Source organism: Desmodus rotundus, unplaced genomic scaffold (genome assembly GCF_022682495.2).
Source record: "Desmodus rotundus isolate HL8 unplaced genomic scaffold, HLdesRot8A.1 manual_scaffold_156, whole genome shotgun sequence".
NCBI lineage: Eukaryota > Metazoa > Chordata > Mammalia > Chiroptera > Phyllostomidae > Desmodus > Desmodus rotundus.
The window spans coordinates 102,608-124,032 of record NW_026527210.1 but is presented as its reverse complement, the minus strand read 5'-3'; the positions used below and the strand labels follow the sequence as shown (position 1 = coordinate 124,032).

Genomic DNA, 21,425 nt, shown 5'->3' with positions numbered 1-21,425 from the left:
ACCAGACCCAGGATCCTGGGAATCATCAGAACCTCTCAGTCCCCACCTGGTCCTCAGACAGTCACAGGTGGCCCTGCCTTGCCTTCAGGAGGGTACATCATCCTGGTCACCTGGGGCTGGGCAGAACTCCCTCCCCACTGGGGCCTTCCTGACCTTTGGGCAGACATTTGTTGAACTTGTCTGAGGGCAGAAAGGCCCCTGGTCTGTCGGATCCTCAGCATGAAGTAGGTGCCCAGTGAATGCTGGTTGGATGGACGAGGACCAAGCCTCTGTGGGTGGTGGAGGGAAAAGACGCCCAGTCTCTGCTGAGGGTCCCAGCTGGAGATGCCCCATGTGTAAAAGAGGCCATTTACATAGAAGGATTCATTTAATACTACCTTTAGCTAGTGTTAACGTGTATTTAACTTAGGTGGTTGCTGCCGCTCTCCACATAAACCCAAGTCCCCAGGCTGTGTTTACAGGATGCATTGGTGGTTAGGACAGTCTGCCTCTCTACCATCTCCGCGTTACGACATTGCTGGGTCTAGAGGCAGTTCCAACTCCGCTGTCACCCCTGGCCCTGGGGCCAGACAGTTCTCTGTGTCCATCCATGCAGCGAGTGAGTGCCTGGCTGTGTTGGGACAGGGTGCCTGCTCACCAAGACCCTTACTGGAGGTAGTGGGAAGTGTCCTGTGTTCGAAGATGTCATGCCTGCCAACCCCTCCCCCCAGTGCTCTGACATGGGTTGGCACTCTGCAGTTGTATAGGGTTTTTAGCACCAGCCTGTGGCCTACGTGGGTGAGCATCAAGGATTGCACAGGGAAATCAGGCTTGGGCTGCCTATCCAGCAATTCCCACCACTCCTGGACATCCTGCTGACCCCCAGCATCTTCAGCCAGTGTGTGGCTGCAGCCCCAGAGCCCTGAGTGCAGAGCCCGGCCCATTCCTGTGGTCTGGGTTGTCCACGGGCTGCAGGAGTCATTATAGCTGGGCCTGTGACCTTTCTAGCCCGTTGGTCCAGTGCTTTCCCTGGCCTCCCAGGCCTGTGGTGGCACCAAGCGCCCTGGGCAGAGATTGGCCCTCTGCCTCTCCAGTTCTGGGATTTCCAGCTCTGCTCCTCAAGCCTGGCCTGTTGGAAGAGATAGTAACTATTTACCCATCTGCTTCTTAGGCCGAGGTGGATGGGCTGTATCCGGCAAACATTGTGGGCTTCCGGTTTAGATCCCAGTGAGAAACCGCATTGTTTTTGGAGTCCAACATACCAGAAGCTTCTGTAGGAGCCCGTCAGTTTTACCAGAAAATGCCGAGTGCTAGTCTCGGTTAACCCAGAAGGACAACTGGCATCGTTATGAGATCTCAGATCTCGTACCTTAATTAACCTCGTCCACTCTGAGCAGTATGTCTGCCCAGGTACCACTGAAGGCGTTTGCTCTATTTCGTTCTCAGTTTTTAGACCTTTGTATGCATGCGTGTACATATTCTCGTGCTGTGTTTGTGACTAGACCAAGCCCTTTGAGGACTAGATCTGGTGTCCATTTCTTGCTGTCCAGCTGCTGCTGCTGGCCATTGGGGAGGCTCTTGTCCATCATCAGAACTTGACTAATGGTAGTAAACTTGAGTATGCCTGAGATCTACCAGGGAGAGTTTGGTTTTGTAGGTCAGGGTAGGACCCAGAAGGCAGTATCTTGAGAAGGTTCTCTGGGTAGTGTCGAGGGCAGGTCAGAGGCCACACTTGAGAAAACCTGACCTGGCTCTTTAGTCTTCACATTGTCCCTCTTTTTTCTAGCTGTGGATGTGAGGTGACCGAGGAGGGGCCTGCAGCTGGCTGAGCAGTGTTGCATGCCAATTAACGTCAGTGTTTTTCTTCCTGCAGCATGTCGACGGTAGCTTCTCTGTGAAGCCGTTAAAGCAGAAGCAAATTGTAAGTCTGTCAGAGGAAACGTCACGAGCCTTTTGATTTAAAAGAGGCACCCTTCCCTGCCCCCCCAATCCAGTGGTCTCCGTGGATCAGTCTCCCTTCCCACCATGGTTGCTGTTGGGGTAGCTGGGGACAGGCCTGTTGACTTGTTTGTCGTTGCTGTGGACTCTGGGAAGTCAGGGTCAGGGTCATCGGGTGCATGCGTGTGTGCACACCCACCACGTGCAACAGCATTGACTGTTGTAGCCCCGGATCTTGTCCACTGTGAATATAGTAAGCTTTCAGTAAACTTTTGCTGAATGAATGAATGAGTGAATGAATGGACAGAGGAAGGAAGAAAACAGGAAGCCAAGACTGCAGCCTCCCCTCCTCCTACTCCTTACAAATTACAGAAAATACCTCAGTATCGGGCAAAAAGGGATTTACTTGGTATTTGAGGGGAAAGATGGAGCGTCCTGGAACAAGTGGGAGCTGTAGAGAAGTGCGGCTTTTCCGGAGGTCCGTGACTCTGGTGCCCCACCAGGACGGGTTATTCCTGGCGGCGTCCCGCACTGTGAAAATTTAGGGGGTGGGTCCCCTGAACTATGTCATGTTGGATCTTGATATTGAGACTGATTTTAACAATGGCCATGGTGGGGGCCTGTTTCCAAATCTGTGATTAGGTTATCCTTGTATGTAGCTGATCAGATGTATAAGCTACAGCCCAGGAATGGTGTTGGTCAGTTTTTCAAAAGACGGGTGAGGAGAACTCTGGCAGATCCAGCCCCTGAAGGTTGCAGACGGGCCAGAGACCCTAGTGATGGTCAGGGCACTTGTGCCGGGGGAGCTGGCTGCAGGACTGTAGCTCTCAGGGGGAGTTTGTGGTCCATAGAGCTGCGGGAAACACAGAGGCTCCGGTCACTTCTGAACGTTGCCAGCATGAGGTCACGCTTGTGGGGCAGGTGATGGGTGGGTCTGAAGTTTTTTTCTCTAGGTTGGGGACAGTAAGGGCTGCAGAGGGTATGGTTTCTAGGCCCAGGTGGATCCTGGCTTCAGGCCTTCTCTGGTGGACAGGCCCACCTGGGCCCCAGCCTTACTGCCCATGCTACTAGTTGGGCTGGGCAGGTAGCAGGTTCTTGCTGACCCTCTCCTGACATTGGACCCTCCCCGGGGTTGGGGCAGACAGAATTCCCAACTATGTCTGCTCTTGGAACCCAACAAGCCTGGCATGTGAGAGGTGGTGTTAGGCCAGGTGGGTGTGGAGGAGCCCTTGAGTGGGGCTGGCAAGTGCCCAGATACCTCTCTGCTCTCCAGGTAGACAGGGTCAGCTACCTGCTACAGGAGATCTATGGCATCGAGAATAAGAACAACCAGGAGACAAAGGTATGTACTCCTGGTGATCACGCGCCAGCACTCCAGGCCCCAGGCTGGCCTCGGTTCCCCAGCTTTCCTTCTGCCTGCATGGAAGCAGGCTCGTGGGAGTGACTTGCCTGGGGTCCCCTGCCCCTAGCCAGGACCCTGCGGTCGATGGGCCAGTTCCCGTCTACCCCTTTCCCTGGAGCCCCTGGGCCCCAGATTCCATCATTTTCCCTTAATTTTTAAAAAGAGTTAACAATTAAAGGACATTTTGTCCTTTTTCCAGCAAATTCATTGGCTCATTACCATGGTTGGGGTGCTGGCCATGAGGGCAGCCAGGACACGGGGAGTCCCCTCTTGCCTGATGGGGCTTAACCGGTGCTGCCTTGGCTTTTCTGTTCACTGACCAGCAGCTGAGCCTCGCTGTGCCCTGTCGTCTGGCTCCTGCCCAGACTGGAGCGCCTGTGGTTCCGTGGAGGGAGGGATGCTCCTTTGGGAGCTGCTGATCCCTGTTTTAGAATGTTGCTCTCTCTCCATCCAGATCTTGTTTTCCAGAAGCTGCCATTACTTGATGAAAATATTTCAAACAAATTAGATTTGTCTGATTTTTTTTGTTTATTTTAACCAAATAAATGGGTACCTTCTAGAAGATGTTTCCCATAGTGTTGCGTCTTTTCCGCATTTTCTTTTTGTTTCTGGGAAATAGAAATAGACCTCAGTTCCTTGATTTGGGTCTATGTAGGAGTGTGTTGGGGAGGGCTACAGATTCTCCACTTAGCTGTGTGGGGTGAGGGCTTGGGCTGGATCTGAGCCTGGTGCCCAGGGAGTATGACTCTGGGCTGAGTCTACTGAGGTGCCCTACTCTGTGGTGACCGTCCTGCACCTTTTTGGGCTTCCCTTTGCTACCACAGCAGCCCCCAGGGGAAGTGAGGGGTGGCTAGTGGGGCAGCCAGGGGCAGGAAGGCCTTCTCCCTGCTCTTTAGCTGGCCCCCAGGCTCTGGCTCTCAGAAGGCCACTGACCCTCAGACCCTCATTGTCCTGCAGCCTTCGGACGAGGAGAACAGTGACAACAGCAATGAGTGTGTGGTGTGCCTGTCAGACCTGCGGGACACACTGATCCTGCCCTGCCGCCACCTGTGCCTGTGCAACTCCTGTGCCGACACACTGCGCTACCAGGCCAGCAACTGCCCCATCTGCCGGCTGCGTGAGTGAGGACCCTGCACCAGAGCAGCCAGGGGTGGGGGCTGAGAATGAGAGGCTGTCAGCCTCCCACCTGGCGCATGGTGAATTGGCCCCTGGTGGTTGGTGTAGGTAGTTCACACCCGCAGCAGCTCTGCGGGCATGTGAAAATGGTCCAGACCCTGCCTCCAGGAGACCAGACCTTCAGAATGGCTGGGACGGTGTTCCAGGGCAGGTGTTTGCAGTGACGTTAGAAATTGGTCAGTAAGTCAAATCTTTATATTAAAGATCATGTGGGAAATATTTTGATCAAGAATTACAGTGAAATGAAAAAGGTAATCAAGGAATTCAGTTTGGTTTTCTAGAGCACTCCAGACATTTTTTTAAAAGATTTTATTTATTTGTTTTTAGAGAGAGGGGAAGGGAGGGAGAAAGAGAGGGAGAGAAACATCATTGTGTGGTTGCCTCTCACGTGGCCTTCACTGGCGGGGCGGGGGACCTGGCCCACAACCCAGGCAGGTGCCCTGACTGGGAATTGAATCTGCGACCCTTTGGTTTGCAGGCTGGCACTCGATCCACTGAGCCACACCAGCCAGGGCCTTTTTTTTTTTTCCCAGTCAAAAGTCATGACATTGGTCATAAATCTGAATAAAATATTTGTCTTCCAATAGAGAGACTAAACATTCTCAGGGCACAGTCCTGCTGGGTCAGCATGAGAGTTAAGTGGGCAGGGAGCGCGCCTGCCTGGGGGTGCTGTGGGGCATTTTATTTAGGAGGCAAATGATGGCTTTCCAGAAATTGGTCTTTCTGCCATTTCACACATGGGCTACTGAGGTTCCACCGCCAAGCTCTGAGCCAGAACCAGTGGTCCCAAGCTGTCATACTTGCCCTCTCACTGTCTCGGGGCTCAGAGAGAACCACCCAAGGTCATAGCTAGTAAGGGACAGAGGCATAGTTTAAACTGGGTCTGACCCAGAGCCCACAGTCCTGCCCCTACTGCACTAGCAAATCATGGGGTTGTCCCCCCAGGATAGCCAGGTGGGCCATCAAAAGGGTGTGCAGGTGCAAGGGCTGCTGGGCAGGCACCAGACTCGATAAGATGCAGGGGCTCTACGCTGGGCCTGGAGAGATGGCAGCAGGGCTCTACCCAGCCTACTTGGAGAATAGCTAGGAGGGCAGAAGCCTCTCCTCTCTTGAGAGATATGCTGGGAGCAGAGGAGTAGGACGGCAGGGCAGGGAGGCCATGGTGGGTGGCAGGATCCCGGGCTGGAGCTGAACGCCAGCCTCCCCAGCTTGCTCTGGTCTTCTGGGCATTGTCCAGAGGTCCGGGAGCAGGCCCCAGGGCAGCTGTTTGTAGCACTGGCAAATGATGGGCTGGCAAGTTGGGCCAGGGCCAATGTCCCTGAGGCCTGCAGCGTGGGGTGACCGCTGTCAACACTGGTGACTCAGTTGTCCTTCATCTTACTGTGGGGATGCGCCTGGTACACTTGTGACTCGTGTGTGGCGTGCACTTTTCACTGAACCGTGTCTAACAAGCATTGCACTTCTGTTAGTGAAACTGATGCTGCAGGGTGACTGGGAGCTCGAGTTCTGATTTATTTTTCCAACTCCACGGTGGTCTGTGTCTGTGCTGCTGCTGGTGTTCCCAGCATGGAGGAGCCATTGTGAACGTTCGCATCCACGTGTCTGCCTGCTGGCCAGAATGACTTGCAGGGGAGACATGCGGTGTTCAGGGCTCACCGTGTGCTTTTAGCTGGTTGGCAGGTGTAACTTGGAGGCACGTTCACTGTCTAGTGTGGCAGGTGAGAGGCTGGCTGCTTCCTGCCTGCCGCCCCTAAAAGCTCCGTTTGGGCTGGGGCAGCGCAGTCCTGGCTTCTGTTTCCCTGTGGGAGGTGGTGTTTTGTTATGACTCTGTCCTGCCAGATTTGTAAATGTGGCTTGTCCTGGGATGGCTGTGGTGGGAGTGGGTGGTCAGTGTCCGCAGAGCTTGGAGGGTCTCAGTGGTGCTAGAACTGCCTGCTCTTTGCCTGACATGGACCCCTCCCTTCTGCCATAGCCTTCCGGGCCCTTCTGCAGATCCGGGCAGTGAGGAAGAAGCCAGGAGCCCTGTCCCCTGTCTCCTTCAGCCCTGTTCTGGCCCAGAGCATGGACCATGACGAGCACTCTGTAAGTGCCTCTTCCTCCTGCACTGGGGAGGGTGGGGGGTGGTGGGGGGGGAGAGGAAGGCCTGTGGAGGAGGCCCCTGCCACTGTGCAGGGCCCACCAGGCATCCAGACGCCACAGGGCCCGCCTTCATGTTAGGACCGTGTCTGGCTCCCAGAGGGGCTGGGTTGGTCAGGTGGCTGGAAGGAGGCTACCTGGGCCCTGCCCTCGGGGCGCTACCTGGCCAGGACCAAGACCGTCTGGCCAGCGCCTCCGTCTGCCGGCTCCCTGGGCTTTGTCCTCATCTCTCCAGCATGGCTCCCCGGTGGCTGTGAGGCTGAGTGAGGTGGTCCAGGCCACTAACATTGCTGGAAATGGCAGGTGCCCCTCATGGAGCTTGAGCCACAGTGTCTGTCACCATTGCTCCACCAAGCCAGACCGCCAGGGGCACTCTGTGTTTTGGGAAGTGTGGTTTCCTTCCCAGGGTGGCTGTGACATACCCTCTGTGCGTTCTCTGCTCACCCCTCTCCAGCCTGGGCACACAGGAGGGCACCTCAGCAACCGTCTACTGCCCTTGCTCCCTAGAAACCATGAGCTAGACCTTGCTGCAGGCAGATGAGGGGTGTTGGACCCTGGTCTTGGGGACTTCGAGAGAGAGGTGGGCAGAGACATGAAGAGATTTAGAGAGACGGATATGTATGGGCAGAGATAGAGAGGAAGAGAGACAGAGACAGATGGGCAGAGAGAGATGGAGGGGTCCAGAGACAGGGAGGTAGAGACACACAAATGCAGAGGGTGGAGAGACACAGGCAGGGCAGGAGACAGATGGAGGGGGAGAGAGGAGGACACAGAGACACAGAGAAGGGAGTCACAGCAGGGATAAAAGTGAAAGGGAGATACTTAAGAGATGGCCAAATGGAGAAAGAGATGGAGAGACATGGAGAGAGAGACAGACAGACAGACAGAGACGGGGATGGGAGTAGAAAGGAGAGGCTGAGGGGACAGATGGGGGAGGAAGGACCAGGGAACAGGTGTGGGGCAAGCCTGGGTCTCAAGCTCCCAGGTCCCTGCTGGCCACGAATGTTATCAGCTATGAGTCCATTTCTTTGGCTCACAATTGAGGATTTTGGGACCCAGTGATTTTTAGAGGCCCTGCCAAGTCTGAAAAGAAAAGAGGACCCACACCCCCTGGACTGGCGCACCCAAAGGTGGGCTCCTGTGCTGAGCCAGTAGGCATGATGTGTTTGGCCCACATAATGTTTCTGGAAATTGGGTTAATGTTTAAAAATTTGGAAATTTCCCTTAAAACTCAGATTTATGGCTTATCTTTCAAAATCTGGGGGTGTGGTCTTGAAGCTGGAGCAGAGGCAAGGCTGCCCCTGCCCTGGGGGTGGGACAAGTCCTCATCGTCCCTGCTTCTCCTTCGGTGGCCACACTGTCTGATTTGCCTTCTGGGCCTGTGAGCACCAGGGCCCACAACTTGGAAACTAGGCTGACCACATGCTTATCGTTGGGCTGGATTAGGGACACTGCACGCTTTTTCCAACAACTGAGTTTTTGGGAGAGAGAAAAACAGCAACAGCATTTGGGTGTGATTTGCTCCTAGGAAGTGAGGACTCTTTCACAGAAGGGTGGCTGCCTGGGTGGTGGGTTTTAAATTGTGGCTTGTGTGTTCCCTTCCCAGTTTCTGTTTGTTCCCCTTATCCAGGGAGCTGAGATGTGGCCCTCAGTGCAGGGCGGGCTGGGGCCTGGATGGTAACCTGTACGCCTTCCTCTCCAGAGTTGTTCTCTGTCCTGTCCCCTGTATAAGCCATTTCCATGTAGTACCCCAGAGAGCCCAAATTAGGCATTTCCTCCAATGAGTTTGTTAAGGTCATCAAAGAGAGAGGTGAACTGGGGCTGCTTTTTCTACCCAGCTAGCTACCATTAGGGTGTAGAAGTTGGTGATAAATTTAAGAGGCCAGGTTAAGCCTCATGGAGGTGCTCGGGGCCTACACCCAGCCAGGCCCACTTGTGTGGAGCACCCGACAACCCTGCCCAGGGCCTGCTACTCCAGGTGACCCAGACTGTGGGTGGGCACTGGGGTTGGGGGCGCTGGGGATGGGGATGGGCTGTACCAGCAGCACGGCTCCTAGAAGCTGCATAGTTGTGCAGGCCCCACCCAGCAAGGCCCGAGGCCAAACCTGCATTGCGGCAAGGTCCCCACAATTCGTGTGCACATTAAGTTTGTGAAGTGCTGGCTGAGGCACTCCTAGAAGCCAGCACACCAGACAGACACCATCCAGCCAGCTCCAGGGCCGTACGGAGGGTGGTAGTTGTAAAATGTATGATTTTTATCTTGACAGTGTCCCTTTAAAAAATCAAAGTCGCACCCCGCCTCACTGGCCAGCAAGAAACCTAAAAGGGAAACTGTAAGTGTGTTTGGCCCTGTGGCCACATCTCTGCCCTTCACCCTGATTATTAAGCCAATGACAAGTATGGGAAGTCATTTTTACTCCAGGCTGATGCTTTTGATTAATCTGTCAAATCCACTCTCCCCAGTCCCGACGTCTCTGCCTAGGAAAGGAGTTTTGCGGAACAAGCAAAGCTCAAGGTCTGTCAGCAAAACGCCAGTCCCTCGGTCCCCGCTGCCGGGCAACATACCGGCCTCAGGCCGCCCCTTCCCGCCAGCTCTGCTTCTGCCCGTGGTCCCAGTGCCCTTGTTTCCCTTTTTTTCTTGCTGGCAGTGGAATGATGTTGGAGGTGGAACTAACGTGGCTGCTAGATTTTGCAAACAGCACTCCTGGCGCTTGCTTGTCATCCTGCACCCTCTGCCCTCTGCCCCTTGGGTTTTATTTCTTTGGGCCAAGGACTTAATTTTCTTGCATTTTCCCTGCATCTCAGGGAGCAGGCTGGGGCCAGACAGCGCATGGCAGCCGGGCTGGGCCTGTGGTAAAGCATAGAGGTGGACGTCACTGGAGAGTCAAGCTAGAGATGGATGTTTTCCTTTTCTTGGTGGGTGAGGGGGTTCAGAGTGATTATTTACCTTTAACCTTGAAGGTAGTAGATTGGGAGCAAATGCAGGGCACCACTGGGTCAGGTGACCTGGGGACCTGGGAGGTGCTCTCTGAGGGTGAGAGGGCCCCACCCTGGTCCTCTCCTTCCCCTGTGGTCCCAACATTGCTTCACCGCCTCCCTGAAAGGCAGCCTTCCTTCCAGCCAGTCAGTGGGGGTTTCGCTCAGGGAATACTTGGGAGCATTTGCCCTTCACCTCATCTAATGAGAGTGGGGGCAGGTGGCTGCCCTGCCCTACAGGGGCCCAGCACTGACATGCCCCAGCATTGGGACATCTCCCTTCATCTTTAACCCTAAAACGGGACTCGGCCTGTTGATGTGATTCACTCCTAGCAGGGGGAAACAGAGGTTCTGAACCAGGGGGCACGTTAGAATCACCTGGAACACACACCACCTCTTGAGTGCCTGCCTGCCCCAGGTTCACAGAGGATCTGAAGTTGGGTCCCATGTCTGTGTTGTCGGGCAGAGCTCCCTGGGCACCAGTCCCCCGCCCTGGTCTAGAACACTTTTGGTTCCCACTGGTGTCTCTCACCTCTGGCATGGCTTCGCTCTCCTCCCGCTCCTCTCTCTTACTGACCCTCTCACCCTCTGGCCCTGCCAGGCAGGAACACAGAGCTGTCCTTCAGGGGCTGTCTGAGGCTCGGGATAGGGGTGGCTCTTCCAGATGCCCTCTCCACCTTCATCCTGGGCATCCCGTGGGGCGTTTGGGTGTCCAAGGTTGTGTGCTGCAGGTGATGGCGAGGGAGCCCTGGGTAGGGTGTCTGATGCTGCTCTGGAGTCCTTGGCACCCTTCTGAAGGAGGGAGGATTTAAGTCCCTGGAAGGTGGAGCAGGCAGGAGATGGTCAGAAAGCAGGTTCTGGGAAATAGAACATCTCTGGGGCACAAGCCCCAGGCGGCGGGCAGGGAGCCTGGCCAACCCATCCCTCACCTGCTCTTGTCCCCTCAGAGCTCTGACAGCATCCCGCCAGGCTATGAGCCCATCTCCCTCCTTGAGGCGCTCAACGGCCTTCGGGCCATCTCCCCGGCCCTCCCCTCGGCTCCCCTTTATGAAGAGATCACCTACTCGGGCGTCTCAGATGGCCTGTCCCAGGCCAACTGTCCACTTGCTGGACTTGATCGAATCATGGAAAGCAGCCACCAGAAGGGCAAGTCAAGGAGCAAATCCCCTGACAGGTGAGGCTGGTGCCAGGATTCCCTCTGGGGAAGGGTGTCTGGGAACTCCCCCACCTGCTTTGTGGGCTGGGGCAAGGGAGGCATATGCTAGGAGATAAGAAGTGCAAAGCAGGTTTATTTATAATTTTAAATAATTTTATAATGCATTGCGTTTAGTGATTCGCCAGAATGAGTCACAAGACCAGTAGTGGTTTGGGCTCATGGCTAAGGCCAATCCCAGCAAAGGCAGCGGGAGAAAACTGCATCCGTGGAGGCCAGAGGCACCAGTGTCCTTCCCTGCCCCAGGCCACACAGGAGCAGCAAACCCCAGGAGCAAGTGCGCTGTCTCAGCCCAGAAGAACCCTTTGAGTTTCAGGGTTTTGGGACTTTCTGCGGGTTGGTCACATGGGCACATCTTGTGGTGTGACCAGTGATGGCGCCAGAAACCCAGCCGCAGTGAAACCAGGTGCACGCCCTCCGCCTTGTTTATGCCGGACAAGGCCGATCGTCAGCACTTACACAAGGCACCTTTGAGGGCCACGTGCTCAGGCCTGCCAAGGGTCCATCGAGGCTCCCTGGGACACCTGCTAGGCTCAGGCAACCAGCCCTGCTGTGGCTCCTCACACGTGCTGGTTTCTAACTAGAAAAGTATAAAAAAGGCGGAGGTTCTATAAAACCGACTCTGGCCCCTGTGACTTACAAACAGGGCAGAACCGCCTCAAAGATGCACAGAGAAACAGGGGAATCTCTCCTGCTGCTTCCCACGCCCAGCCTCCCGCCCCAGGGGTTTCCTGTCACATCTCTCTTGTCCTTCTGGAAATAAAAAGCCACATATACACCTTTGCCCGTGTGCGGGTGGATCGCCTCCGTGTCTGGTGGCTGTACCCCTGCTGGCATTCTGCTGGTGCCCGCCCCTCCCTGGGCGCACATCTGCAGGTTCACCCTCACATGGTACTGGCTTTGGTGGGGTGGGCATTTCTCATCCACTTTCACTCTCCTCTTCTCTGCCTCCAGCACCCTACGGTCCCCATCGTCCCCCATCCATGAAGAGGATGAGGAGAAGCTCTCTCAGAACTCGGACGCCCCTCCCTTGCCAAGTGGGGTGGGGCTGGTGCTGAGCAGCTCCCCAGAGGTGAGGTCCCGCCTTGGCCCACCCTCCTCAGTCCTGCGCACCTGAGATCAGAGTCCCCGCTGCTTGCCTGTTGACTTTCGAGGCCTGTTTCGTGCTGTGCCCCAGGCCTGCCCTGCCACTCCCTCGTTCAGTGGCCTTGGCCCGGCTGTGACTCCCCTTAGCCTGAGCTTCCTCATCTGTTCGGTGGGCACTGGCGAGGGGGTTGTGTGTGAAGTGCCCAGTAGCCGTGCCCTGGACTGGCAGCTGCAGCTCACCCTGAACCCTCCCCTGGCTGCCTGCAGCCTGATCCTGGGCGGTCGGCACCAGTCCTGGGTCAGCACTGTAGCTCCAGACTCATTTTCCCTTGTTCTCCAGAGTTTCCTCACGGAGGAGGCTGATGAGAGGTCGTCGCTAAAGCAAGGTGAGCCCTCTCTTTCCTTAAGGGCGGGGTTCTGGTGCTCTCTGCCTAGGTGGGGTGGGGGCCTCCAGCTCAACTCTCCCAGAGGTTTCTCCGTTGTGCTGCCCTCCTGGGAGCCACACACTGGTTACTGCACGGTGTCTCAGAGGACAGCCTGCCGCCACCCCTGCTTTTCCTCCTGCCGCCCAGCATCGGGTAGTAGCAGTCACTTTATTTCCCCTTGGCTCATTCTGCACCGTCAGCTCTCCACGGTTGTCCTCTTGGATGCTACCTGTCCTGGCCTTGGGCTGCACCCATCCCTTGGGGTTGTAGTCCTGCCGGCACCTGGGGAGACCCAGGACCTCTGTGTGGGCCTTGGGCCTGGCACAGTCGATGGCTAGGGTGGGGGCACAGGGTTCAGCTGTGTCCATGCCTCCCATGTTGGGGTGAGGGGGCTTGTACCTCTTTTTGCGGGGTGGTTTAGCATGTGCGGGAGTCAGGTCCCAGATGCCCATCACACATACCAGGCTCTGAGTCAGGGGTGACCCTGCCTGATCTCACAGTGGTTGTGGGATACAATGAGGGGCTTTCCTCTGCCAGCTGGGAAGGGGCCATCTCTCTGCCGCCCTGGTCATTTCTCCCTGGTGTTGGACAGATGAGGAAACAGGCTCAGGGTTGGTGGTGGGGGCGGGGGGGGGGAGGCCAAAGCCACTTAACTTAGAAGTAACAGAGCCAGGAGGTGGCCCTTGCTGGCTGGCTCCCAAGCATGCAGTCTGATAAAGCCCCCAAAATAACATGCAGATGCCCCATTGCTGGGGCCCCTGGCCGGCATTCCACTTCAGGCACCTGTATCCCTCCTAGGAGCAGCTCCCCCCTGCACATGGCAGGGGGGCTGTCTGCAGGCTGCTGGGCCAGGGCCCTTGGGTGCGGGGTACGTCGTGAGTGCCGGGTGGAGGGGTTTCTGTTCCTGAAAGCACCGTGCTGTCCCTTGCTGGCTGGCAGGTGCAGGGCAGCCCCTCTGCCTCTCAGGCCTTGGCTCCCCCAGCTCCCGGGGGTTGGCTTTGTCTTGCTTGTGTGCAGTGCGTGCTGGGGCTGGGCAGCCCTCTGCTGTGCCCTGTCACAAGGACCAGGCCCCTTTCTGCAGAGAGGCCCCCCATGAGGATGCCCTTGGCAGCACTGGAAACAGTGCGGGTCCGAGACGGAGCTGGTGTGTGAGAGGGGCAGCCACACCCAGAGGGCCCGCACTGGAGTGCCCACTGCGGGTGTGTGTGCGCCAAGCACCATCGCCCTGCCTGCCCATCCAGAAAGACACATGGGACAGTTCTATCTGTTACCGTTTTATCTTGTTTTTTAAAGTTGGACATGTAATTGTTAAAGATAAAAACAAAAGCCCCATGCTAGGGGGTGCAAGAAAAGGAAAGAAGAAGAGGAGGAAACGTCTACCTCTGGGGTTCTGGGAGAGCAGAGAGGGAGTCGCAGTGAGGTCTCGGCCAGAGTGAGGGCCCCTCGTGGCTGTAGTGCCCTCAGGAATGAGAGATGGGCTCCGGGGGCTCTCAGCCAGAGGGAAGGCGGGATCTACCCCTGCTTGTGGGTCCCTGACCTGCTTCCTCCTCTGTAGGGAGCCGTGTACCCTCCATTGAGAATGTCCTACAGGATGGCAGCCTTGATCCCTGTGGCTGCTGCCAGCCTGGCCCACCTACCGACATCTACCTTCCAGGTAATAGCACTCAGCCTTTGGGCTTTGGGGCCTGCCAGGCCTGGGGCAGTGCTGTGACTGCCCCCGTGGATCTGGGGGCCTGCTCTGACTATTGAGGGAGGGGCTGACCCGTAGGAACCTGACCCCTCTCCCTGGCTCTGAGCTGCACTCCTTCCAGCAACCCCCAAAGCACAGCCAGGCTCATTTTCCACAGTCACCCCTCCTGCAGCCGCTGGCTCTTTGGGCAGAGTCTGTGCTCGAGGGCCCTTTGCACCCCAGAGCCAGCTCAGCCACAGGAAGGCAGGAAAGGCTGTGTGTTTATGGACACGGCCCTTTTCCCTGTCCCCCTCCTGCTGTTGCTGTATCTTCCTTTTTCCATGGCTCTGGCACACTTGGGCCTCTGCCCCAGGGAGCTATGAACAAAGCCATCTGCTTGCCTTAGGCTTGACATGGGTCTCCAGCTCTCTGCCACTTGCCTGAGGTCCCTGATGAAACACTGCATCCCAGGCCAGGGTGAGGGAGGACAGGCTGGGTGCTAAGTGCCAGTAAGTCTCGAGGCACCTGGGAATGGTCTTCCTTCTCTTCCCTTCCCTTTTCCTGAGGCCTCTGCTCAGGGTCTTTGGCCTCAGCTCCTCTGCTCTCGGCTCCTCTGGGCCGAAATCCTCAGCGTCAAGTCCTGGGCTCCAAACATGATGGGTGGGAGTTGGGGGTGCTCTCAGGTGTTCATGCTGGCACCTGTTAGAATGCTATCTGAGGTTCTGGAATCAAGATAAATAGCCACATTACCACCAGAGAGCCTGTCTCCTGCCACATTCCTAGGGAGCCCCTGGAGCCACCGTTGCCTGGTCCCTGGCGACATGGCCCAGGCACAGGGGAGCACTAATGTGCTTTGGTTTGGAAGGGCCTCTTGCCCGCCCCCCTCCCCTCTGCAGCCCCCGCCCCCAGCGTCTGGAAGAACAGTGACCTGTGCAGACAGAGGGTCACCCGCAGTGAGGAAGCAGTACAGCTGTTGGGTCATTGGCACCTATGGGCCTGCCCATAGGGACACCCAGGGGCAAAAGCATACCTTAGAGTAATCCAGAATTCCAGTAAGTTCTTGCAGAGGACTTCAGGTATTTCATTATGATTCAAATTCTGCCCAGCCCCCGCCCCCTCAGTCCTTCCATAGGCTGAGTTCCTCTGCTTTAGAACTTGGCCCAGAGCTCCATTGCTCAGGAAATACTATCTCAGCCTATGTCCATCTTCTGTTTCAGCACGTTGGTTGTGTAGGCATCTCATTTCCAGCTCCCCACCCGCTCAAGGGAGCTTGTCCTAAAGCCAGTGCATCTGTTGTGGAGTGTGCTGACCTGTCTGAGCCTTTGCTAACCAAGCTTCTGTCTTTCTCCGCACAGCTCGGGGGACCGACTCCTGCTCTGTTGGCATAGAGGAGTAAGCTGGTACGTGGCTGCCGTCATACTCATGGTGGGTGGCTCTGAGGGGCGTCCTTGGCAGGAGGCTAGAGAGAGGATCCCCTCAGCTGCCTCCTCTTCTCCTGCTCCCTCCATGGGGTTTCCTTCCCGTTTTCCAGCTTCTTCCACACCCATGTCTTCCCGTGGGTCCTGAGTTCTAAATCCAGAGCTCTCCCAATGCCACCGCACCTTTGCCTCAAAGAGGTGGTCCTGGGAGGAGTCTGGTGTTGGCTTTGGGGCCAGAGATTCTTCCATCAGGACCAGGTGGGCCACTCAGGCTCTTCCAGCCTTTAGGGTCCCAGGAACGGAGACCCAGGTATAGCTGAGACCCTGTCATTGCTGCTACTAACCTGTCCAACACCCACCTGCAGAAACTTCTGGAACACCAGTACACTCTGATATCAATCTATGAGGAAGTCCTGAGACTACCGTATTTTTCGGACCATAAGATGCACTTCCCCCCCCCAAATTTGGGAGGAAAATGGGGGTGCATCTTATAGTCTGAATATAGCTTACCTGGCTTGCTAGGGCAGGGTGGGGGAGGCGGTGATGGAGCAGGGTCGCCACTGCAGGAAGCCGGCGGTGGCAGACTGGGGCGATGCTGCGGGCCCTGGGCTGGGAGGACGGGGTGTCCCGGCGGTGTGAAGCAAGGGAGGCAGGAGTGGAGTCCTTGCTGCTGCATACCGTAGTGCTAGGGAGGAGGGTACAGGCGGTGCAGGCACTTTAGGAGAAGAAAGCCTGCGGCGCTCGAACGTGCCTCCATCATGTGACTTGTGTGTCCCCCATTAACATTAACATGGGCAAATTCCACTGCAGGGTGACCTGTCAATATGGCCCTGGAACTGTTGGAAAACTACAGCTCCCATCATGCTTGGGCAGGTTCGGATGATGGGAGCTGTAATTTGGCAACAGCTGCAGAGCCACACAGGTTGTGCAACACTGCTGCCCCCAGACAAGAGTGTTGCACAGCTTGTGGCCCTCGGGCAGCAGATCCCCCCATAACAGTGTCAGCAGCAGACCCCCCATAACAGTGTCAGCAGCAGATCCCCCCCATTACAGTGTCAGCAGCAGACCCCCCATAACAGTGTCAGCAGCAGACCCCCCATAACAGTGTCAGCAGCAGACCCCCCCATTACAGTGTCAGCAGCAGACCCCCCCATTACAGTGTCAGCAGCAGACCCCCCATAACAGTGTCAGCAGCAGATCCCCCCCATTACAGTGTCAGCAGCAGATCCCCCCCATTACAGTGTCAGCAGCAGACCCCCCATAACAGTGTCAGCAGCAGACCCCCCCCATTACAGTGTCAGCAGCAGACCCCCCATAACAGTGTCAGCAGCAGACCCCCCCATAACAGTGTCAGCAGCAGACCCCCCATTACAGTGTCAGTAGCAGACCCCCCATAACAGTGTCAGCAGCAGATCCCCCCATTACAGTGTCAGCAGCAGATCCCCCCCATTACAATGTCAGCAGCAGACCCCCCATTACAGTGTCAGCAGCAGATCCCCCCCATTACAGTGTCAGCAGCAGATCCCCCCCATTACAGTGTCAGCAGCAGACCCCCCATAACAGTGTCAGCAGCAGACCCCCCCCATTACAGTGTCAGCAGCAGACCCCCCATAACAGTGTCAGCAGCAGACCCCCCCATAACAGTGTCAGCAGCAGACCCCCCATTACAGTGTCAGTAGCAGACCCCCCATAACAGTGTCAGCAGCAGATCCCCCCATTACAGTGTCAGCAGCAGATCCCCCCCATTACAATGTCAGCAGCAGACCCCCCATTACAGTGTCAGCAGCAGATCCCCCCCATTACAGTGTCAGCAGCAGATCCCCCCCATTACAGTGTCAGCAGCAGACCCCCCATAACAGTGTCAGCAGCAGACCCCCCCCATTACAGTGTCAGCAGCAGACCCCCCATAACAGTGTCAGCAGCAGACCCCCCCATAACAGTGTCAGCAGCAGACCCCCCATTACAGTGTCAGTAGCAGACCCCCCATAACAGTGTCAGCAGCAGATCCCCCCATTACAGTGTCAGCAGCAGATCCCCCCCATTACAATGTCAGCAGCAGACCCCCCATTACAGTGTCAGTAGCAGACCCCCCATAACAGTGTCAGCAGCAGATCCCCCCCATTACAGTGTCAGCAGCAGATCCCCCCCATTACAGTGTCAGCAGCAGACCCCCCATAACAGTGTCAGCAGCAGACCCCCCCCATTACAGTGTCAGCAGCAGACCCCCCATAACAGTGTCAGCAGCAGACCCCCCCATAACAGTGTCAGCAGCAGACCCCCCATTACAGTGTCAGTAGCAGACCCCCCATAACAGTGTCAGCAGCAGATCCCCCCATAACAGTGTCAGCAGCAGATCCCCCCCATTACAGTGTCAGCAGCAGATCCCCCCCATTACAGTGTCAGCAGCAGACCCCCCATAACAGTGTCAGCAGCAGACCCCCCCCATTACAGTGTCAGCAGCAGACCCCCCATAACAGTGTCAGCAGCAGACCCCCCCATAACAGTGTCAGCAGCAGACCCCCCATTACAGTGTCAGTAGCAGACCCCCCATAACAGTGTCAGCAGCAGATCCCCCCATTACAGTGTCAGCAGCAGATCCCCCCCATTACAATGTCAGCAGCAGACCCCCCATTACAGTGTCAGCAGCAGATCCCCCCCATAACAGTGTCAGCAGCAGATCCCCCATAATAGTGCGTCATCCACTGGTGTTCTCAGCTACAGTGCCCTCATAACTATGAGGGACACAGTGCTGATAGTTCTGTCATTACTGTATTTTGTTGTAGAAAGATACGATAGTGCACTGTAGTCTCCAGCTGCATCTACCATAATTGTGGGAAGATGTCAAAGCAGAAAAGGATTTCTGCTTTAAAGGATGTTATTAAATATTTTACCACATATTTTGCTTCAAAATTTTTTTCCCCCTATTTTCGTCCTCTAAAACCTAGGTGTATCTTTATGGTCCGGTGCGTCTTACACTCTGAAAAACATGGTAACTCCCAACCTGACTGGGAGGCGCTCTCTACCTGTGATCCAGACACTTTACCGAAGGCAGTTCCAAGAGCACCACCAAGAAACAGACCATACGTGTCAGGGACCCCTCCCCCTCCTTCACATGACATCATGGTTCTGGGAAGTCTGGTGGTAAAGAACCTGGTGCCTTTGGTGGCCTGGGGTTCCCCAGACGAGTGTGGCATGGATTGCTCCCGCAGGACCCCTGAACTGTCCTGGTGGCAAAGCCCTGGCAGCCACCGCTGGGAGACACACCCCAGGCTGATGTCTGGCTTCCCTCCTGGCCACCTGAGCCCAGGCTTGGGTGTCTGTCCACTTTTTTGATATTTCCACACAGACCTCCCGTCTTCCTCACACATTGTTTCTGACAGATCCTACCCTCTATTGAAACAGGGTCTGGCACTTTCATGAAGTAGGTCCTGGCCTCCACAGTAGCAGATGTTGAGTGTTGCAATTTAGATAAAGCTTCTAGCAGCAGGAAACACAGGCCAGATCCAGCTACAGAGACATACATTGCACCTGCAGGCTGTGTGGCCAGGCTGACTTAGTGCCCACAGCCACAGTGCCCAAGAAGACAGTCTTGGCCCGAGGGTCTGTATCACAGGTGGCCAGAGCAGAAGCACTGCTTGGTTTGCTAATTGAAGACACTCATGGAGCCCACATTAGGGTGGACGGGCAGGTGGCCATTCATTCTGCAGCTCTGAGAAGTGTGCTGGTCCCTCTGCTGCTGCCACCCCAGTCAGGGCTCCCCACACCAGTGCCTGGGGGGGGGGGGCGACCCTGTCCAGGGAGAGAGCACCCTGGCACTGGGGAGGTGACGGTGGTAACAACAGGCCCCTGAGGAAGGCAGCCTGGGTTCCTGGGGCTGCTCTGAGTGCTGGCTGTGCACCCAGGTCCGAGTCCACTCACTTCGGCCTGGGGCTGACCAAGTCCTAGCCTGATCCAGTTGGGAAGCCCTGCAGACAGCGGCTGCTCAGTTTCCAGGGACACAGTCCCCCGCAAGGGCAGGAGATCCAGGGGTCAGCTGCTCTATTGCATGGCTGCAGCTGCTACTGGCACCCTGACCACTCACCCATGGCTGGAGTCCCTGGCCCTCTCTGTGGTCCACCACAGACATGCATATGCAGTGGAGGGTGCTGGGTGGTCCTGCCCTGTAGGTTTCATAGTTGGTGGGAACCCAGAGCCTGGTGGGTGAAGGGAGCAGTTGAGACGGATGACTCAGCCTAGCCTGACCCTCCTCCCTCTGCTCCCACCTGCAGGATGGTCCACTTCCATGGAGACACCCCGAAGCCTCCTCACCACTGGCCCCACCCAGCCTCTGCTTGTGGCCCAAATTGTGACATCGGGGCCACTGACCTGACTCCACTCTGAGAGCCTGGCCAGGCTGGCAGCATGGAGCCCTCAGCTTCCCGGACTTTGCTGAGGGGCTGTCCCGACCCCGGTGAGACTCCCAGCCTCTCCTGTCTGCACACCCGTCATGGCCACACTCTTGAGGGACCCCGCGCCCCTTGACTGAAGAGCACAGTGGACTGTCCCCTCTGACAAACCCTTTTTTCTTTGGTCTCCATATTTGTAAATGGTACGAGATGAAGGACAGCGCCTTTCTGTCTCAGGCACTGAGCTCTGGGGTTCCCCCAAATGCCTTGTCAGCTGAGTAGCTGGGGCTGGGGGCCAGCTGTCCACATGTCTCAGATTGGCTTTATCCAGCATCCCCCAGCCAGTGGGGGGGTTAACACCCTGAGAACAAACTGGCAGGAGAAGATTTATTGGTGGGTGAAGTACTATCTTCACAGGAATTGTTACTGGGGTGCTTGTCGGGGAAAGAAAGGAAGTGGGGTCCGAGTCACAGTCAATGAAGGAAGTGGTGCCTGTCCCCTACCCCTATGTGCGTGGCCTGGCTGGCACTACTACTTTGTGCCCTGTGTTCCTTCCCCTTCCTGTTCAGGCCCTTTGGCGTAGGTCTGCCTCCCATAGCTCGAAGCCCTTGCCCACAGCCCTGCCCTCTGGGCCACCCAGGTTTCTGCACTCCGGCCGGGTCTGGGTCTTGCCTGGGGTAGAGGTGCAGGTGCACAGCCTATTGGCAGCAATTGGTCTAGTGGCCCCTCTCCAAGTCCTGCACCTTCTCAGAGGGGGCTTTGCACACACCCTCAGACCTCCTTCAGGCGGAGGGCCTTACTCGGCCAGACCATCCACCCCTGGAGGGACCCAAGCAACTTCTCTGCTCCCTCTGTGCCATTTAAATGTCACTTTGTGTTTCTCTTTGATTTGTTCGGTCTGGGACTCCTGTGGTGGGACCTGCCTAGGGGAGGTGGCCTCTTTTTTTTTTTTTTAAATGATAAACCACCTGTGCAACAAAAAGGCAGAGGGGGGTGCCCAGCCCTGGTGCAGCAGGGCACAAGCTGCCTCAGCCAAGGACCCTGGCCTGGTGTGTGGGTGGGTCTGTGCAGCTCCCCACCCTGGGATTGGGGTTTGCAGAGGAGCTCACTTTCTGAGGAGCTGCCCTGGGAAGGATGATGGTTCTGATTCTGGGGTGGCCAGCAGCTGCCCACAGAGCATCCACACAACTGGGGGCTTTGTCCAGTGGGTCCTCGGTCTCTCTCCAGTTGGGCCTGAGCAGAGCACTGCCTTATGCACAGCTCTCGGCCATGCTCAGGCCGCCTTCCCTGGCCGCTTGGCTGTTTAGCCTCCCCTCCCACCCACTGGTGTGCTAGTTGGTGCACACCAGCACACACACAAGCTGGCCATCTCTCTCCTCTCCCCCTCATCACCCACCAGCACCCTGGCCTCTTGCCAGTGGTATTGGTGCCAGCACTCTGAAGGACAGGATGCAGACTGCCCTGTCTTGGACGTACACGCGCTATCATTTGATGTATTCTGATGGGCTAGTTTTTGTTCGTTTTTACTGTATATTTATAGTAATAAAATCATGCAGCATTATCTTGTCCACTCCTTTTCCTGTGCATAGCACTACAGGGCCTCGGCTGTTTCTTGGACAGGA

General features: G+C 56.3%; 1 protein-coding gene across 3 annotated transcripts in view; it reads left to right on the top strand.

Moving 5' to 3' along the window:
- MGRN1 (mahogunin ring finger 1) overlaps positions 1-21,364 on the top strand; it is a 47,311-nt gene extending 25,947 nt beyond the window's left edge. The window contains exons 8-19 of one of the 3 annotated variants that reach the window (XM_045189845.2): positions 1,853-1,900; positions 3,191-3,259; positions 4,277-4,436; positions 6,468-6,577; positions 8,899-8,964; positions 9,437-9,547; positions 10,555-10,781; positions 11,775-11,892; positions 12,247-12,292; positions 13,887-13,985; positions 15,356-15,400; positions 19,687-21,364. In XM_045189845.2, the coding sequence (XP_045045780.1) occupies positions 1,853-1,900; positions 3,191-3,259; positions 4,277-4,436; positions 6,468-6,577; positions 8,899-8,964; positions 9,437-9,547; positions 10,555-10,781; positions 11,775-11,892; positions 12,247-12,292; positions 13,887-13,985; positions 15,356-15,396 (1,095 nt within the window). In that variant the 3' untranslated portion in view covers positions 15,397-15,400; positions 19,687-21,364. The remainder of the gene's footprint in view (positions 1-1,852; positions 1,901-3,190; positions 3,260-4,276; positions 4,437-6,467; positions 6,578-8,898; positions 8,965-9,436; positions 9,548-10,554; positions 10,782-11,774; positions 11,893-12,246; positions 12,293-13,886; positions 13,986-15,355; positions 15,401-19,686) is intronic. The other 2 variants (XM_024553330.3, XM_024553331.3) reach the window with 2 other exon arrangements.
- Positions 21,365-21,425: the final 61 nt, after the last annotated feature.